The 14,574-nt window shown below is 49.6% G+C and overlaps 2 protein-coding genes across 5 annotated transcripts in view; one reads left to right on the top strand and one right to left on the bottom strand.

Annotated features, from left to right (window-relative positions):
- The window catches only part of Brf1 (BRF1 RNA polymerase III transcription initiation factor subunit), a 46,243-nt gene that overhangs the window by 8,930 nt on the left and 22,739 nt on the right, over positions 1 to 14,574 (top strand). For 2 of the 4 annotated variants that reach the window (XM_028764411.1, XM_028764410.1), the window contains exons 3-6: positions 1,725 to 1,898; positions 4,488 to 4,519; positions 8,089 to 8,161; positions 13,708 to 13,857. In XM_028764411.1, the coding sequence (XP_028620244.1) occupies positions 1,725 to 1,898; positions 4,488 to 4,519; positions 8,089 to 8,161; positions 13,708 to 13,857 (429 nt within the window). Of the gene's footprint in view, positions 1 to 1,724; positions 1,899 to 2,964; positions 3,199 to 4,487; positions 4,520 to 8,088; positions 8,162 to 13,707; positions 13,858 to 14,574 lie in introns of those variants that run through there. The other 2 variants (XM_028764413.1, XM_028764412.1) reach the window with 2 other exon arrangements.
- Positions 9,034 to 11,463, bottom strand: Btbd6 (BTB domain containing 6). The gene is made up of 4 exons (XM_028764415.1): positions 11,006 to 11,463; positions 10,839 to 10,929; positions 10,617 to 10,735; positions 9,034 to 10,471 (listed from the first exon to the last, which is right to left on the bottom strand). Exons 1-4 carry the CDS (start codon positions 11,380 to 11,382, stop codon positions 9,439 to 9,441), a joined length of 1,620 nt encoding a protein of 539 aa, XP_028620248.1. The 5' UTR covers positions 11,383 to 11,463; the 3' UTR covers positions 9,034 to 9,438.

Raw genomic sequence — 14,574 nt, 5'->3', positions numbered from 1 at the left:
CCCTGAGACTGGGTCGGCTTGGCTCATTGCTGACCTCGGCATGAAAGGATCCGTGTTTTCCCCTTAGGAATGATATCATTAAGTGTGTCATTTGCTGCTTAGTATCTACTACAGTGATCATATGGATTCTGTTTGTGGGGTGCTGGCAAGCCCTAGCCCTGAGCAGGGGACTCCTGAATTGAGGAGTTTTCTAAACACATAGCTACTGGGTCTCAGGCTCCAGCTCAAGTGTAGTCTGCTGTCTGCAGATTGTTGTTATCAGTTTCTGGGCCCAGAGTAGCGTTTGCTGGCTCTGGTGTATTAACTACTGTGTGCTGATAAGAAAGAGGAGCTGAGTTTTGTGCCATTTTCAGACATGTTGGCCATGCCCTGAAATGTGTTATTGTTACTGTTGGCTGTTGAGTAGTGTACCAGCCTTCAGTTCTTATCAAAGAATCAGAGAAACCAGTATTTAACATTTTATGGATGAGGTGGAGGTTGCCTACACTGTCAGAGGAGTGCATTGAGGTCCTGAAGATGCCAGTAGGACTAGACATGTCTGGTAACAGTTCTTACCAACTATATGTCCTCTGCATACCCTAGGGCATATCTTGTGTCTTAGTCCCTGGTCTGCACTGAGAGCTGGTATCGGCAGTGCTCTCTTAGATCCACACTGCTGGACTTGGGGCAGCTGCTCTGTATTTGCACTTGTAGGTAGAGACCTGGAGTCTGCTGTGTGCAGCACAGTGACTGTGCAGACCCAGCCTCCTGACAGCAGGTGCTTCTGTCTGCCGGTATGCAGGGATCCACTCATTAGGCTGTCCATCTGTCTAGCCAAGAAGCTGGCTCTTAGAGGGAAGCCTAGCCAGGGGCTGTCCAGGACTGGACTAGGTAGAGAGGCCATTCTGGAAAGTATGAGTCCTGTGCTGTGGGAGACCCATTACTGCCAGACACTCCAGGCCTCGGAATCTCCAGAAGAGACAGAGCCACTGTATATTGCTTCAAGCCAAAGTACAGTGTATCAGGAACAGGGTTTTATGGCATGTGAGAAGTCAGAAAACCAATATTTTTGCATTCATAATGAAAATTGATTGGAATGTACAGACTAAATTAAAAACTTAGGGCAAAGATACTCTGTCACTGTCTGTCTGTCTGCCCGTCTTATTTTGGGTCCCTGAGTAGTAAACCTAACACAGTGTGTTCTGAGCAAGTCCTCTACCACTGAGCTACGTCCCCAAACTTCATTTCACTTAAAGACATTCTTACTTTATGTGCATAGCTATTTTGCTTCTGTGTATTATCTGTGAACCATACGGGTGCTGGAAATTAAGTTGTATGGAAGAACAGCCAGTACTCTTAACCTCTGAGCCATCTCTCTAGGCCCTACTTTGACTTAAAAAGTCAGGTTTTCCAGGCTAGCTTTGAAGTCATTCTGTAGCCCAGGGTTTGTCCGTTCGTTTGAAACAGGTTCTCTAAGTAATGCTGGTCATCCTAGAATTCATCTGCAGACCAAGGTGCCTCGAACTCAGAGATCTGCCTGCCTCTGCTGAGATTAAAGGCATGCATCATTATGCCTGGCCCAGGCTAGTCTTGAAATAGTGGTCCTCCTGCCTCAGTCTCCAGAGTGAGTGAAATTATATGCCTGCACTAACAGGCTTTCCCCAAATCTTAAATTGTAAGGTAGACCTGTGATACTTAATTTTAAATTAAGTTGTGACCGAAGGTCATTCTGTATTTTGCCACAGGGCGGCGCCACATCCACCACCTGGGGAGCCAGCTGCAGCTGAACCAGCACTGCCTGGACACAGCCTTCAATTTCTTCAAGATGGCTGTAAGCAAGCATCTTACGCGAGGACGGAAAATGGCCCATGTGATTGCTGCCTGCCTCTACTTGGTTTGCCGAACTGAAGGCACACCTCATATCCTTTGTGGAGTGATTACTCAAATGCTGACGCAGGAGTCGTAGGAATGGGTGTCGATGCTGCCAACAGGTCCTTATTGGATGTCCCATTCCAGCTGACGCAGGGCTCCTTGTCTAAGCTGCTGTTTTAGTTGCGGTTTCTATTGAAGAGAAGAGACACCATGACCGTGGCAGCTCTTATAAAGGAAAACATTTAACTGGGGCTGGGCTGTGGTTCAGAGGTTTGATCCATTATCATCATGACAGGGAGCATAGCATCATGCAGGCAGACATGGTGCTGGAAAAGGAGCTGAGAGTTCTACATCTGGACCAGTAGTCACCAGGAAGAGAGAGTGACACTGCGTTTGGTTTGAGCTTCTGAAACTGCCCCCAGTGACAAACTTCCTCCAACAAGGCCACACCTCTAATAATACCACTCCCTGTGAGTCTGCGGCCATTTTTATTCAAACTCCCACAGCTGCCAAGGTGGGGAGTCAGGCTAGACTCTTAAGTCCCTGCCACTTTGGCAGAAGAGGAAGAGGATAGCTCATGACTTCCGGCTTTGTCTCCCCTTTGCAGCTTTGTTTGTTGAGGCTTCAGGTCTGGCTCTCCTGTGCACTTCCCAGGTACCAGCACGAAGCTCTGCAGGCATGAGCATCATGAGGGATCCATCCTTCATCTTTCAGTGTCTCCTAGCTCCCTCTGGTACCATCAACTGTCTGTTCCTATCATATACATACTGCTTATAGTTGTTCTCCCCTCATTCCAGGGACCTTGCTGTGCTTCTGTCTAACTGTAAACATGAGGCAGCTCCTCTCCCGTAGGTCCCTCCCTCTGGCCACCTCCCACCTTGACCCTGTCTCGGGTCACTTGCTTTCTACCTGTGTCTTCTGCTGTCCCACCGTGTGTTAGGGAAGCTGTGCTTCCTTCCCATCCACCTACTCACTCTTGGGCTTGAGGTACTTCCTAGACTTAGTTTTCAACATAGTCCTTTTCTCTTTGATTGGGGGTATGTATGTGGCACACACATGCTACACATAGAGCTACATGTCAGGTTAAGAGTTCCACTTATGAGAGTCAGTTCTCCTCTTGTACCATGTAAGTCCCAGGGATCAGATTCAGGTTGTCAGCTTTGGTGGCAAGCACCTTTAGCCACTGAGTTATCTCCCTGGCCTCTCTTCATTTTTGAGGCAGGGTATTTCACTGAAGTTTGTCATTTTATCTAGATGAACTGTCCAGCAAGCCCCCAGGATGGTTATCTCCACTCATGCCTTCTAGTGCTGGGGTTACAGCTGTTTACCTCCACACCTAGCTTTTAGGTAAGGACTGGGGTTCTGAACTCGGGTCCTTAGGCTTGTGTAGGGATCACTTTACATACTGATATATCTCCCCAGGCCCAGAGTTCGTTACCTCCTCTCTCCCGTTTCTTCTTAGTGTACTTTGTGTGTTTCATGTATTTCTGCTTTTGTGCCCATTCCATGCAGATGTCCTCTTCTGACTTCCTAGGAAGTGGTGTTGGTGGTACTCGAGCTCTTGGGTCCGTCCCCTCAGTTGGCCTACTGTGGACTAGTGGTCCTGAGATTCTTTTCCTGTGTGGCAATGCAGCTATGACAGGCATTTCCTCCTGTGTCATCCATGCTACCTGTGGAATGCATGGCATTCCCCCATCCCAGTCCTTATCTGATTGCCTTAGGTGGTACTTGGGAGAGTCCTGCGCTAGAAGGTCATGGTGCTGAGGTCCCTTAGGGATTCTCTTGTCATTCTATTAACTCACTAGCAAAAGTAGACTCCTGGGTGTGGAACGAATCACAAGATGTCCTCATGCAGAAGGAACAGACTTACTGTTACTCAAGCTCATTTTTGCTATCTTGCCTATCTCCTCAAAATTGTGTCTACTATGACCCAGGAAGCAGGCTATGCTGGGGCCTTTCACCCAGGAACCTTGCCTGCCTTCTTCAGCCTGCAAGCCTGCACTTCTAATCCCTGACCCCTAGGGGGCCTGAGACCTACTGAGTCTGCTGTGTAGGAGCCAGGCCTGAATTTTCTTCACAGGGTAGAGGAAGGTTGTGGAGGTATCAAGGAGCAGGTAGAAGCAGGTAGATGGCATCTCTGGATCTGGTGGCAGGAGGCTCAGTCTTGAAGGCAGCGGCTTTGAGACAGCATGTTGGCAGTGCCATGCTATTTGGATAGTCTGTTGATGTGTCAGTCGTCTGAGGTGTGCCACATATAGCAAACCTCAATTGTGGGCACAGGTAGTTGTTGGAGCAACGGGGGACCAGTCCAGTGGAGATGGACTGGTGAGGCACATCTGCAGATCCCCTGAGTCACTGGGAACTGTCCAGAGGAGCTGTTCTGCTTGGCTTAGAAGCCAGTTAGTATCTATAGATAGTATCCAGAGGACATCGGACAGTAGACATCTGAAGATCCATTTCTCATTTCCCTGGCCCTGCTTCCCACTCCTTGTTACTTTCTGTCCTTGAAGTAGATTCTGAGAGGCCTTTCTCAGGGCCTGGTCAGAGGATGAGCTTGGATCGGGCAGGTGAGGTCCAGCTATCTGATGTGCAGCCCTGGTAGCCTCCATGCAAACACTCCTTAACTCCAGCTGCAGACATGCTCCTTGACCTCAGCGACCTGCTCCAGGTAGATAACTCTCCTTCTTAAGTCTTTCCTGGCCTGGGCATTACAGAGCCATAGCTGTGCTTTCATATACCTGGGAGTCAATTTATGCTGCCTGCCATAGTAGGCAGCCTTTGTGCTCAGGGTGATGAATTTTGTGTGGCCAGAGCTTGGGACCTCAGCAGGAGAGGGCAGCTCACAGGCACAGCATTACCCAAGGTCTGGTGTCTCAGCCTTAGAACTGCTTGAGAAACTCTTGTCAAACTTAGTCCAAGGTAAAGCAAATTCTTTTTAAAAAGGGAATATTGGACCCATGCATGCATTTCAAACTATGGAAACCCCTCATTAGCACAGCCTAGTTAGGGTCATTACCTTTCTGTGTTCAGATAAAGTAGATTTTTTGTTGCATTGCTTGTGTTTATTGAATTCCAGGTCTCATGGAGCCCTGGTTGTCTGAGAACGAAGAGATGTGCCTGCCTCTGAAGTGCTAGGATTAAGTGACCAGTGTACTGCTCACTTGGTTTTTGTTGTTATTGTTGTTGTTTTGTTTTTTCTTTTTCCTTTTCTCCAGACAGAGTTTCTGGCTCGAGACCGAGTAGCTCTGGCTCTCCTGGAACTCACTCTGTAGACCAGGCTGGCCTCAAACTCAGAAATCCGCCTGCCTCTGCCTCCCAAGTGCTGGGATTAAAGGTGTGTGCCACCACTGCCCGGATAGTGCACTGCTCGCTTGTAAATAACTGAACGGCATGGCAAGCTGCAGCTAGGGTCCTCCAAAGGCAGTGAAGGAGAGAGGACATCCAGAGTGTGCTGTCACCCTACTGATAGAGCTGTGCTGGAGGGCTGGATGGAGACTCCTTGAAGTCTCCAGGCCACACCCTGAGCTGTGGCAAGGCCATTGAGTCCACACTGATACTGTGGAGTAGGAAGCCGAATCTCCACAAGCTTCTCCCTGAAGGGAAATACTGATCTGGGTGCCTGCCAGGGGTTCTGAGAGCCGGTAGGCCAGATCATTGCTCCTGTTTGCTTTTGCATCAGTGCCCACAAAGAGACTAGCGTTTCGAGTTCAGTCAGAGGGTGCCTTGTATTTTTGTCCTTCCAGCTGTCTTTATAAATGGCATCTCTCAGCAGCTATTACTTGAATTTTTTTTTTTTGTGTGTGAAGCTAAAAATAACCTGCTGGAATTATGATAATCCATTGACTCCATCTTTGAATGTGTTGTGCTTAGTTCAGAGCATGGTCACATGACTATAGCTAGCCTCCCAGGAAAGATGGGGGCCAGTGCCAGGCGGCTCCAGAAGTAGCTTGTACACCTCTTAGAGGAAAACAGAGGTGCACTAGTCAGCTTTAGCTTCATAGCTTTGGAAATGGGAAAACAGTCCAGCCTGTCAGGATAGAGGATGACATGTCACCAGGAGGGGCTGAGGTCAGTCTGGCCAGCTGTGTAGCTGGAGGACTACAGACTACTCTTCTTTGGTATGGCTCTACTGGCAAAATGGGGTCTAAAGGGGACTGCAGGTAAGACTGTACAAGGTTGTCCCCAACCTGGAGCACCCACAGCATGCTCTCCCTGGGACCTGAGGACAGTTGTGCTCTTACCTGCGTGGGGTGCATACCCATGTCCATGAAGGCCTCTAATGGAGCTGGCTGCTCTGAAGAAATCAGTGGAATGTAGAAGTGGCAGAGACCCTGTATCGAAAGCTTCACTTTTCCCTGGTTCCACATATATGGCAAAGGCAGGTAGCTTTCATCCACAAGCACAGAATAAGTTGTCAGTGTGGCAGTATCTAATAGTAATGTTAGTATGCCTGGAAGCCAGGTGTAGTGGTACGCAAAAGCCCTCTCTAGAAAGTATTTTTAAATGTTTTTTGTTTTACATTTATTTGTATGAACATTTGCCTACATGTATGTGTGTGGGCCAGAAGAGGGGTGTTGGACCCTCTGGAACTGGAGTTACAGATGGTTGTGAGCCACCATGTGGGTGCTGGGAAACAAACCCAAGGCTGCTGCCAAAGAAGCAAGTGCCCTTTACCATAGAGCCATCTCTCTAACCCCTGGAAAGTGTTGTTAAAACTTAAATTTACCTCTGAAGTCTATTCAGAGAAGTCTTTCTGTAGCATTCAGGGTCTCATTGTCAACCATGTTTGCCAGTACCTGGATATCTGAAGGAGCCTGAGAGGATGCTCGGGAGAGTGCTCCCTTGGGAGCACACGTACTGCATACTTGAACTCAGACTGCATACCACATGCTTACATCATATGCATGTACTTACATCACACGTTCCTGCATGTTTACATGCCATTCACATGTATACTCACTTACATAGGCCATATAGTCATGCACACCATAGTTTTGTAGACAACCCTTGAGACTTCAGGAAGATAAAGAATTACTTCAGAGAGTGCTCTGTAAGCCACCAGTTCTTGTGAAGACTTCAGGAAGATAGTACCTGTGTCCAGCCAGGGTGCAAAGTGACCAACCCACTGCTGGTTGGCTGTAGTGGCTAAACCTGGCCTTCTCAGCTGGGTTGGCTCACTAAGCTGACAAGTCACAAACTCTCCCCTTTGGTCCCGCTTGTACGTGAAGACACCATTGTGTATCATCCCTTAGACTGTGTCTTGCAAACATCTATTGGATATGACCTTCATGTCAGGAAAGGGGGCTTAGCAAAGGCCCACTGGTAAGGAACTTCTTTCAGGAGGCCAGAGGCAGAAGGCTAGACCAATCACATCTGTAAGGCCCACGAGCCCCAGGAGTGGTCTAGCATGAGTGCAGTGACATTTTCAGGGAGCTGAGGATGGGAGGGGCCTCTTAGGGTTGGGGCAGGCCAGAGTGTCCTATTATAGTATTACACTGAGGTACTGAACTGCATGTTAGGGGTTCTGCACACTGGATAAACCTTTGCTTCCCTGACAACTGACAGTGCTCCTACCACTCCAACCCTTGGTACAGCCCTTCTGGGATGGACTTATTCCCACTGCTTACCTCCTGTGGCAGAGAAGAGAGAGCTATGGCAGGAGGCCCTGTCTGGGCAGCAGGCTTCATGGCAGATAAGGACTTGGGGTGAGGGTACTGGAGGAAGCAGTTGGGATTCCAGCAAGGAAACAGACTCCGAGGACCATAAGGCAGAGGAAGAGTGGCCACTGTGGTGTGTACCGGTCTTATGTTGGTTCAGAGTTAAGTATAACTCTACTGCATTGCCTGTCATACTCTAGTGGGTACCCACAGCTTTTCTAAGCAACCGTTGAAAAAGATTAGGAGAGTCTGGGCAGCCAGATAGGAAGGAGGTGGGCCCTCCTGGTGTAGAGGCCAGCAGAGAGGCATGGTGTGGACTTTTCATAGCCCAGCGGGGTCTCTGGTTCTTTGAAGACTGAACAATGAAACAGGTACTTTAAGAAAAGAGCAGCTGAGTGGGTGTGGTGGTGCTTGCCTTTACCCATCATTCAGAAGCTAGAGGCCAGCCTGATGCCAGGGCAGCCAGGGCTACACAGAGAAACTTGTCTCCAAAAAACAACAGAAAGTATTTAAAAAATAGAAAGGAAAAAAAGCATAGAATGTTTTCTTGAATACCAATTCTGTGTCCTTTTTGCCACAGGTTAACGTATACGTGTTGGGGAAGACGTTCCTGCTCTTGGCGAGGGAGCTTTGCATCAACGCACCCGCTATAGGTAGGCTGGGCTCAGACAGGAAACTAACATGCTAAGGTTCTCAGAGTAGAGGGATGTCAGGTCAGAGTATAGAACACCAAGGGTTAAAAAAAAGGTCTCCTAAAATGTGTAGTAAACACAGCCAGTAGAGTGTTATTTTTGGTACAAACTCAGAAGGCCTACTACCAGTGCCTGTCAAATGTCGCCCAGGACACAAAGAAAAAGAGTATGGTGCTTCATATTGGGAACCTGTACTGTTTGAAGCAGGTACCTTGAGAAAGGCAGGGGCCGCCTCACAACTGAGGGAAGCCCTAAGAACTGGGCCCTCTAGCTGTGGTCTTTGCCATATGCAAAGATGGGGACTTTACAGTTTCTGACACTTCAGTCACGAGGCACTGCATGGGGCTAAAACAGAGGGTCTGAAAGTATAGCTTTGAGTCTAACAGGGCCAAGCTTTGGTGTTAGGCACACTGGGTTAAGGCGCATGCTCTCTCCCCAAAGACCATTGCCCTGCTGGTGGGCCTTTGAAGGTCAGCTGCTTTCCCAGGACAACAGGACTGCATGGGAGGATAGAGACTGAGGCCCATGGAACCTGCTTTACCCAGTACCCACAGCAAGCAGGCAGCTGAGCACAGCACACTCTTTAAATCTGACCCTGCAATAGAACCCAAGGCACTTTTAACAAATGAAACACCCTTCGGCAGAGTTCTCCAGCCCTTGAGAGGAAGACAGCCCAGAAGCCACGGGCATCTTGGGAATAGATGAGCTACCCTAAGATACGGTTTGATTTTAACTGCTCTGCACTTCAGACTCATGGAGACAAGATGTCCTTTTCAGTAGAACTGAGAAAGAGAGTGCCTGGTTAGTTCCTACAATCACTTAGCTACATGTGGTTCGTGTTCTGTGAAACCTTTATTATGAAAATTCACTTAAATAGGATGGAACTATTTTAAGTGACTTTTCAGCAATCTGTGGCTTGAATGGGAGGCCTCAACATAGGCTGGAACCACTTAGAATCCAAAGGGGGAGGGAAATCCAAGGGTCCTGAAGCTTGGGTATCACTGGACAGGGATCTGGGACGACCCTGGACCAAGTCTGTCTTCCCCCTGTGGAATGCCGTCTAGGGTCAGCAGACATTGGCTGTGCAAAGTCAAGTTTCAGACTGGGGCTGAGATAGGAAGCCAAGCCTTTAATGGTGTCAGTAAGGCAGTTGGCAGTGTCCTGCACCTCCACTGCACTTACTGGGTAGACTCCATGGAGGAAGAGCCTGGTGGCACGTCCACTCCAACCCTTACACCTCAGGCATAGAAGATGAGCTCTGGAATCTGTCCACCCTGAACTCCTGTCCCATTGGTACTGTCTGAGGAGCACTGGAATTGGAAGGCCACCTTTCCACACTGCACTTCCGTCATTCCTTCTTGCCCAAAGTAGCTGAGCTCACTGCCATCCAGGACAGCGCTGGCAGTGTAGAAGGTGTCCTGCTCCACCTGGACTGGGTGCTCAAACCAGACTGGGAATGTGTTGCTAGATCCATCTGAAACAAACTTGGTGAGGTTCTGAGCCAGGACCATCCCTAGCCGCTTGAGTTCAATCTTCACACTGTACTCAGCCTTCCCAGAACTGGACCCATATAAGCCCAGCCCAGCAATGAACACCCTTCTGTCCACTGCAAACTGGATGCTGTCACAGCGCCCACGGTACCTCCACTGGTTACTTCGATAGGCAGAAGACTGGAAGCGGTGGCACCTCTGTGGAGCAAGGCCCTTCCTCTTGGTCAGGGGGAAGTCAAGGAGGGGCTTTTTGGCAGCAGTATACCAAAGGAAGATGTTATGGGTCTCTTCTAAAGTCAGGATGTCTGACTGGGCAGCACCGTTGGCAAACTCCTCTAGGGTCATAGTTGGAATTCGGACCAGGTAGAGGGCTCTTCCCAAAACATGCCTCTTGTTGTGAGGAGTGACTGGGAGGCCCTGTCTCTTGCACTCTGCCTCAGCCCAGTTCAGGACAGCCTCAAAGACCACAGCCTCCTTGGTGTTGAGGGCCTCCCTGGTCACAATGATCTCCAGTGTCTGCCGGTCAATTTCACAGAAGCCTTCAGACCTCAGGGCCATTTCTGCCTGTGCATCAATGACTTCCCAGCACCGCTGGGTCAGTTCTGGCTCCTCAAACAGTCGGCTCTGGGACAGCAGGACACAGGCATTTTTGGCTTCTAGACTTGTTTCCAGAAAGTTGACGCAGGCCTTGGCTAGGGCAGGCACAATGTACTTCTTAGCAGCATACAGAGTGGCAAGCACTGTGTCCGCCTCCAGATCTATCTCATCGCTGTACATGTACCTGGGTAAGGCAGGGACTCTCCTGGGGAGCTGCAAGGGCTGAGGAGCTCATGGGCTCCCTGCACAACCTTGGGTTGTAGCAAGCATGAAGGGGACTATTGGAGGGTAACCACCCCATCCTTCCAGACCCAGAGCACAGCACTTACTTTAGCAAGACCAAGAAGGCAGCAGGCTCCACATCGGGAATGTGGATTTCTGACTTGACTTCTGCAAGATCCCCGTAGAACATGGCATAGAAGACGGAGCTGCCGACAGCCAAGACATACTGTGGATGAAAGAAAACCACCTGAGCTACAGGGCAGTAAACAAGGCCCAGGGAGACGCACCTAGCCAGGCCCACCAGGGGACAGGGCTGTGCCCCTACCCACCTTGTGGGCGGGCACACGCCTGGCTGCCCCCAGGGCCCCCACGATGAAGTGGACGTCGGCCATCAGCTCGTTGTTGAACATGAGCGCATTCCTGCAAAGGGCAGAGGCACACGGGCTGGAACGGCGCGCGCCCGGGCTCCAGAGCCCGGGGGCGGGCGGCGGCTCACCTCTCGCGCAGCGTAGGATGGAAGGACTGCCAGTTGGGGCTCTCGGGATTGTTGTTGTCTGGCAAGGGCGGCGCAGGCAAGGGCGGCAGCGGGGCGGGTGCCAGGCAGGGCGGGCAGCAAATGCCGACCTTCGTGCTCTCGGCCGCGCCCGCCGCGTTGCTGTTGGCGATGTCGGTGGCAGTAGCTGCGGAGGCACTGGCGGGCGGGTACAGTTCCGCGGCCATCTTCGCTCCTGCTGGGGCGGGCTCCTCACTGGTCGGTGCTGCGCCGCGCGCTTTCACGCCGCGACGGGGCCTGGGAAGCGGCTCTGCGAGCACCAGCAGGGAGGTTAGGCACTGTGCCACCCGCCCATGCAGGCAGGCGAGCGGCAGCAGCATGGGGCCACGCCGGCCCTGCCTGCGGCCCACCCGCACCCCGCACCCCGCACCGAGCCCACGGCCCGGCCGCAGGGGGCGCCGTCCGGCCCGTACCCACTGCTGCGGCGCCGGCGTCTCTCGTCACCGTGCGTCAAGACGCGGCTACTCGCTCCAGGGCCCCGCCCCTGGGTGTGTATGTGCTGAAGCCCCGCCCGGGTGCCCAGGTTTAAGGGCGAGTTGTACTTGCATCTTCTATCACTCAGAAGTGAGACCTTGTCAACAGCTCAGGTTTTGAAAAAGAACCTGACCCAGCTAGCTTTTCTCCGTGGACGAAATGGTCTTAGACGCAAGTCTCCCCTTTTGTGTCTAGCTTCTTTAAGGGAGCATAAAGTCAAGGGCAGTACACGTTGTATTATGTCAGAATTTGTTTTTCTTTCATGAGTCTGGACCTCATGTACCTCAGGGTGGCCTCAAACTCTCCATGTAGACTTTTTTTTTTTAAGTTGACTATTCCAGTGTGTTACATTTTGTTTTCCGGTTTATCTAGCCGAAGGGAGGACTCCAAAGTGGACTCCATATCCCAGCTGTTGTGACCATAGGAAGGCAATTTTATCCTTTCCAGATCCTAACTGCAATTCTTTAGGTCTTTACCTAGAAGTGAGATGGCTGTATAAAATGGTTGTTCTTCATTTACCATTTTTATTCTATGTGTTTTTATTTTATGTATATGGATGTTTTGTCTGTACCGGGTGTTTGCAAAGGCCAGAAGAAGGTGTTGGATCTCCTGAGACTGGAGATACAGATGGTTGTGGACTGTGAGGTGTGGGTAGATGGGTACTGGCTCTTCTGCAAGAGCAACAAACACTCTTAACCACTGAGTCATATCCAGCTCTTCGTCATTCCCCCCTCCTTTTTTTTTTTTGTTTTTGATTTTTTTGTTTTGTTTTTGTTTTTTTTGAGACAGGGTTTTTCTGTGTAGCTCTGGCTATGCTGGAACTCAGACTCAGTGATCTGCCTGCCTGTGCCTCCTGCATGCTGGGATTAAAAGTGTGCACTACCACTGTCCAGATACATTTACTTTTTTGAACAAATTTTGCAATAGCCTTTGTTAGTGATTGTATTATTTTTTTCAGTCTTCCACAGTGTGCATAGGCTCTTTCCTCTTGTCATAGCTAAACCTTGTTAGAATTTTCTGGGTTTTATAGAGGCTGTGCTGGTGGATATCAGGTGATATCTTGATTGTTGATGTCAAGCATCTTTCCATGTTTCTCGGTCATTGGTATATCTTCTTGGAAGAAGTATGTACACAAGTCATTTGCCCACTTTCTAATCAGTTTGCTCTCTCACTGCATTTTGAGCTCTTTAGTACAGATGTTTTCTCCCTTTTTTGTGGTTGCCTTCTCTGTGGACAGGCTCCTTTACTATGTTGATTCCGTGCAGTCTGAGGTTGTCCTGTCTGTTTTCCCTTGTGTTGCAGCATTGCTCTGGATCCTCGTGGCTGTTGTTTGTTTGTTGTTGTCTTTTTAATGTGTATATCTTCAGTCTGTTTGGTCATGGTACTACATGTGACAGTAAACCTTGTTTCCCAGACTGTTTGCTGAAGAGACTGCCCTTACACTTGTGTCTCTTTTTTTTCCCGTTTCATTTATTTGTTTGTTTTTTTTTTGAGACAGGGTCTTGCTATGCAGCACTGGCTGTCCTAGGACTCACTATGTAGACCAGGCTGGCCTTGAATTCCTAGAGATCCATGTGGCTCTGCCTCCAGGTTCTGGGATTTCACGCAGAAGTCATCAGGCCCCTCTTGGTTTCTTTGTTCTTTAATACACATACCATTTTCATAACTTCCACAGACCCCTCAAAAGGATTACTTTGTGAGGCAGAGAATTAAAGTAAATGTAGTCCACTGTTGTGTCTCCACCTTAGTCCGTTTTCCAGATTTCACCTTCTTTTTCACCTTCCTTTGGTTTAGACGTTTGTATTTCCAGTGTTTCTTGCATTGCATGACTCCAGCTCTGTCCCCATGTGCAGACAGACTCCACTACTTAAAGAAGGCAAAGCAGGATGCTCTAGGACCTCCATCTTCCCTGGCCTCTTAAACCTCCCTAAGTCCTTCTGTAGTTTCTTGCCCTTGTAAGACATGGGATCTATCTGTGTGTGGAAGCAGTTTTCCAGGTACAGTAAACACAGCTGCACAGCTAAGAGTCAGAGAGGCTGTGCTTCAGGGGAGGCGACCTCGGGGAGCCTGTGTACGTGGAGAAGTGAGTAAGGTCACCCAACTGCAGGCTTCTGCTTAGTGCTGTGTGGACACCTATGCATAAACATTACCACGTTATGTCTACTGTGCAGACCCATGTTTGTACATTCCACGCTTTGCTCATCTACTGGAGTTTGGGGAGAAGAACCATGAGGTATCCATGACAGCCCTGAGGCTTCTGCAGAGAATGAAAAGGGATTGGATGCACACAGGCCGGCGCCCCTCTGGTCTCTGTGGAGCAGGTACAGTGTGGGCCATATGGCACTTGGGTAGTATTTTCTGTCCTGATACTTGATAAGTTCACACATGTGTGGGAGGGTGATTGCAGTCAAATTTCAGGCCCCGTGCATAGTAAGTAAGTTGAACTGTAGTAGTGTGAGCTGTCAAGCCCATGAGTTATTGATTGTAGCTCCAGAGTCTTCCTTATGTAAGAGCTGTGTCTTAAACACCAGGACTGGCCTGACCTTCCTTACTCCTTAAGGACTCTGGCACTTCTTCCCTTGTTGACTTCTGCAGGTTCTGAGATAAAACACCTCAGAGGGTGAGATGACAGTGGTAGCCCTAGTTCCACCCCAGGCGTCCACTCATGGCAGGTTGCCTCTTTCAGCATGGTTAGTAATGTGGCCTCTCACTGAGACACTGAGCCTTTGCTAGCCAGCAGCATGGCTGTTCTGGTTGTATCTGTAAGGACCTGGTCCTAGACTAAGAGTTCCCTACTCAGGAAGAGTCTCAGGCCAGCAGGGGCTTGTTCTTTTGTAGCATCCGTCTTCCTATCTCTCTGCAAAGTCTGGTACCACTTCTGCACTCAGCTAGTGGTAGGGTAATGCTACCTCAGACTGCTTGCATCTGAAACCCGATTTCCACATTTACACTGCAGATTCTAGGGCCCCTTCACTCACTATTGCCGTAATTTACAGTTGCCAGACAGTATCTTTGACCAGCTTTCCAGGCTTTATTAT

Source organism: Grammomys surdaster, unplaced genomic scaffold (genome assembly GCF_004785775.1).
Source record: "Grammomys surdaster isolate TR1022 unplaced genomic scaffold, NIH_TR_1.0 144, whole genome shotgun sequence".
Taxonomy (NCBI): Eukaryota; Metazoa; Chordata; class Mammalia; order Rodentia; family Muridae; genus Grammomys; species Grammomys surdaster.
This window is presented reverse-complemented; position numbering and strand designations above follow the sequence as displayed.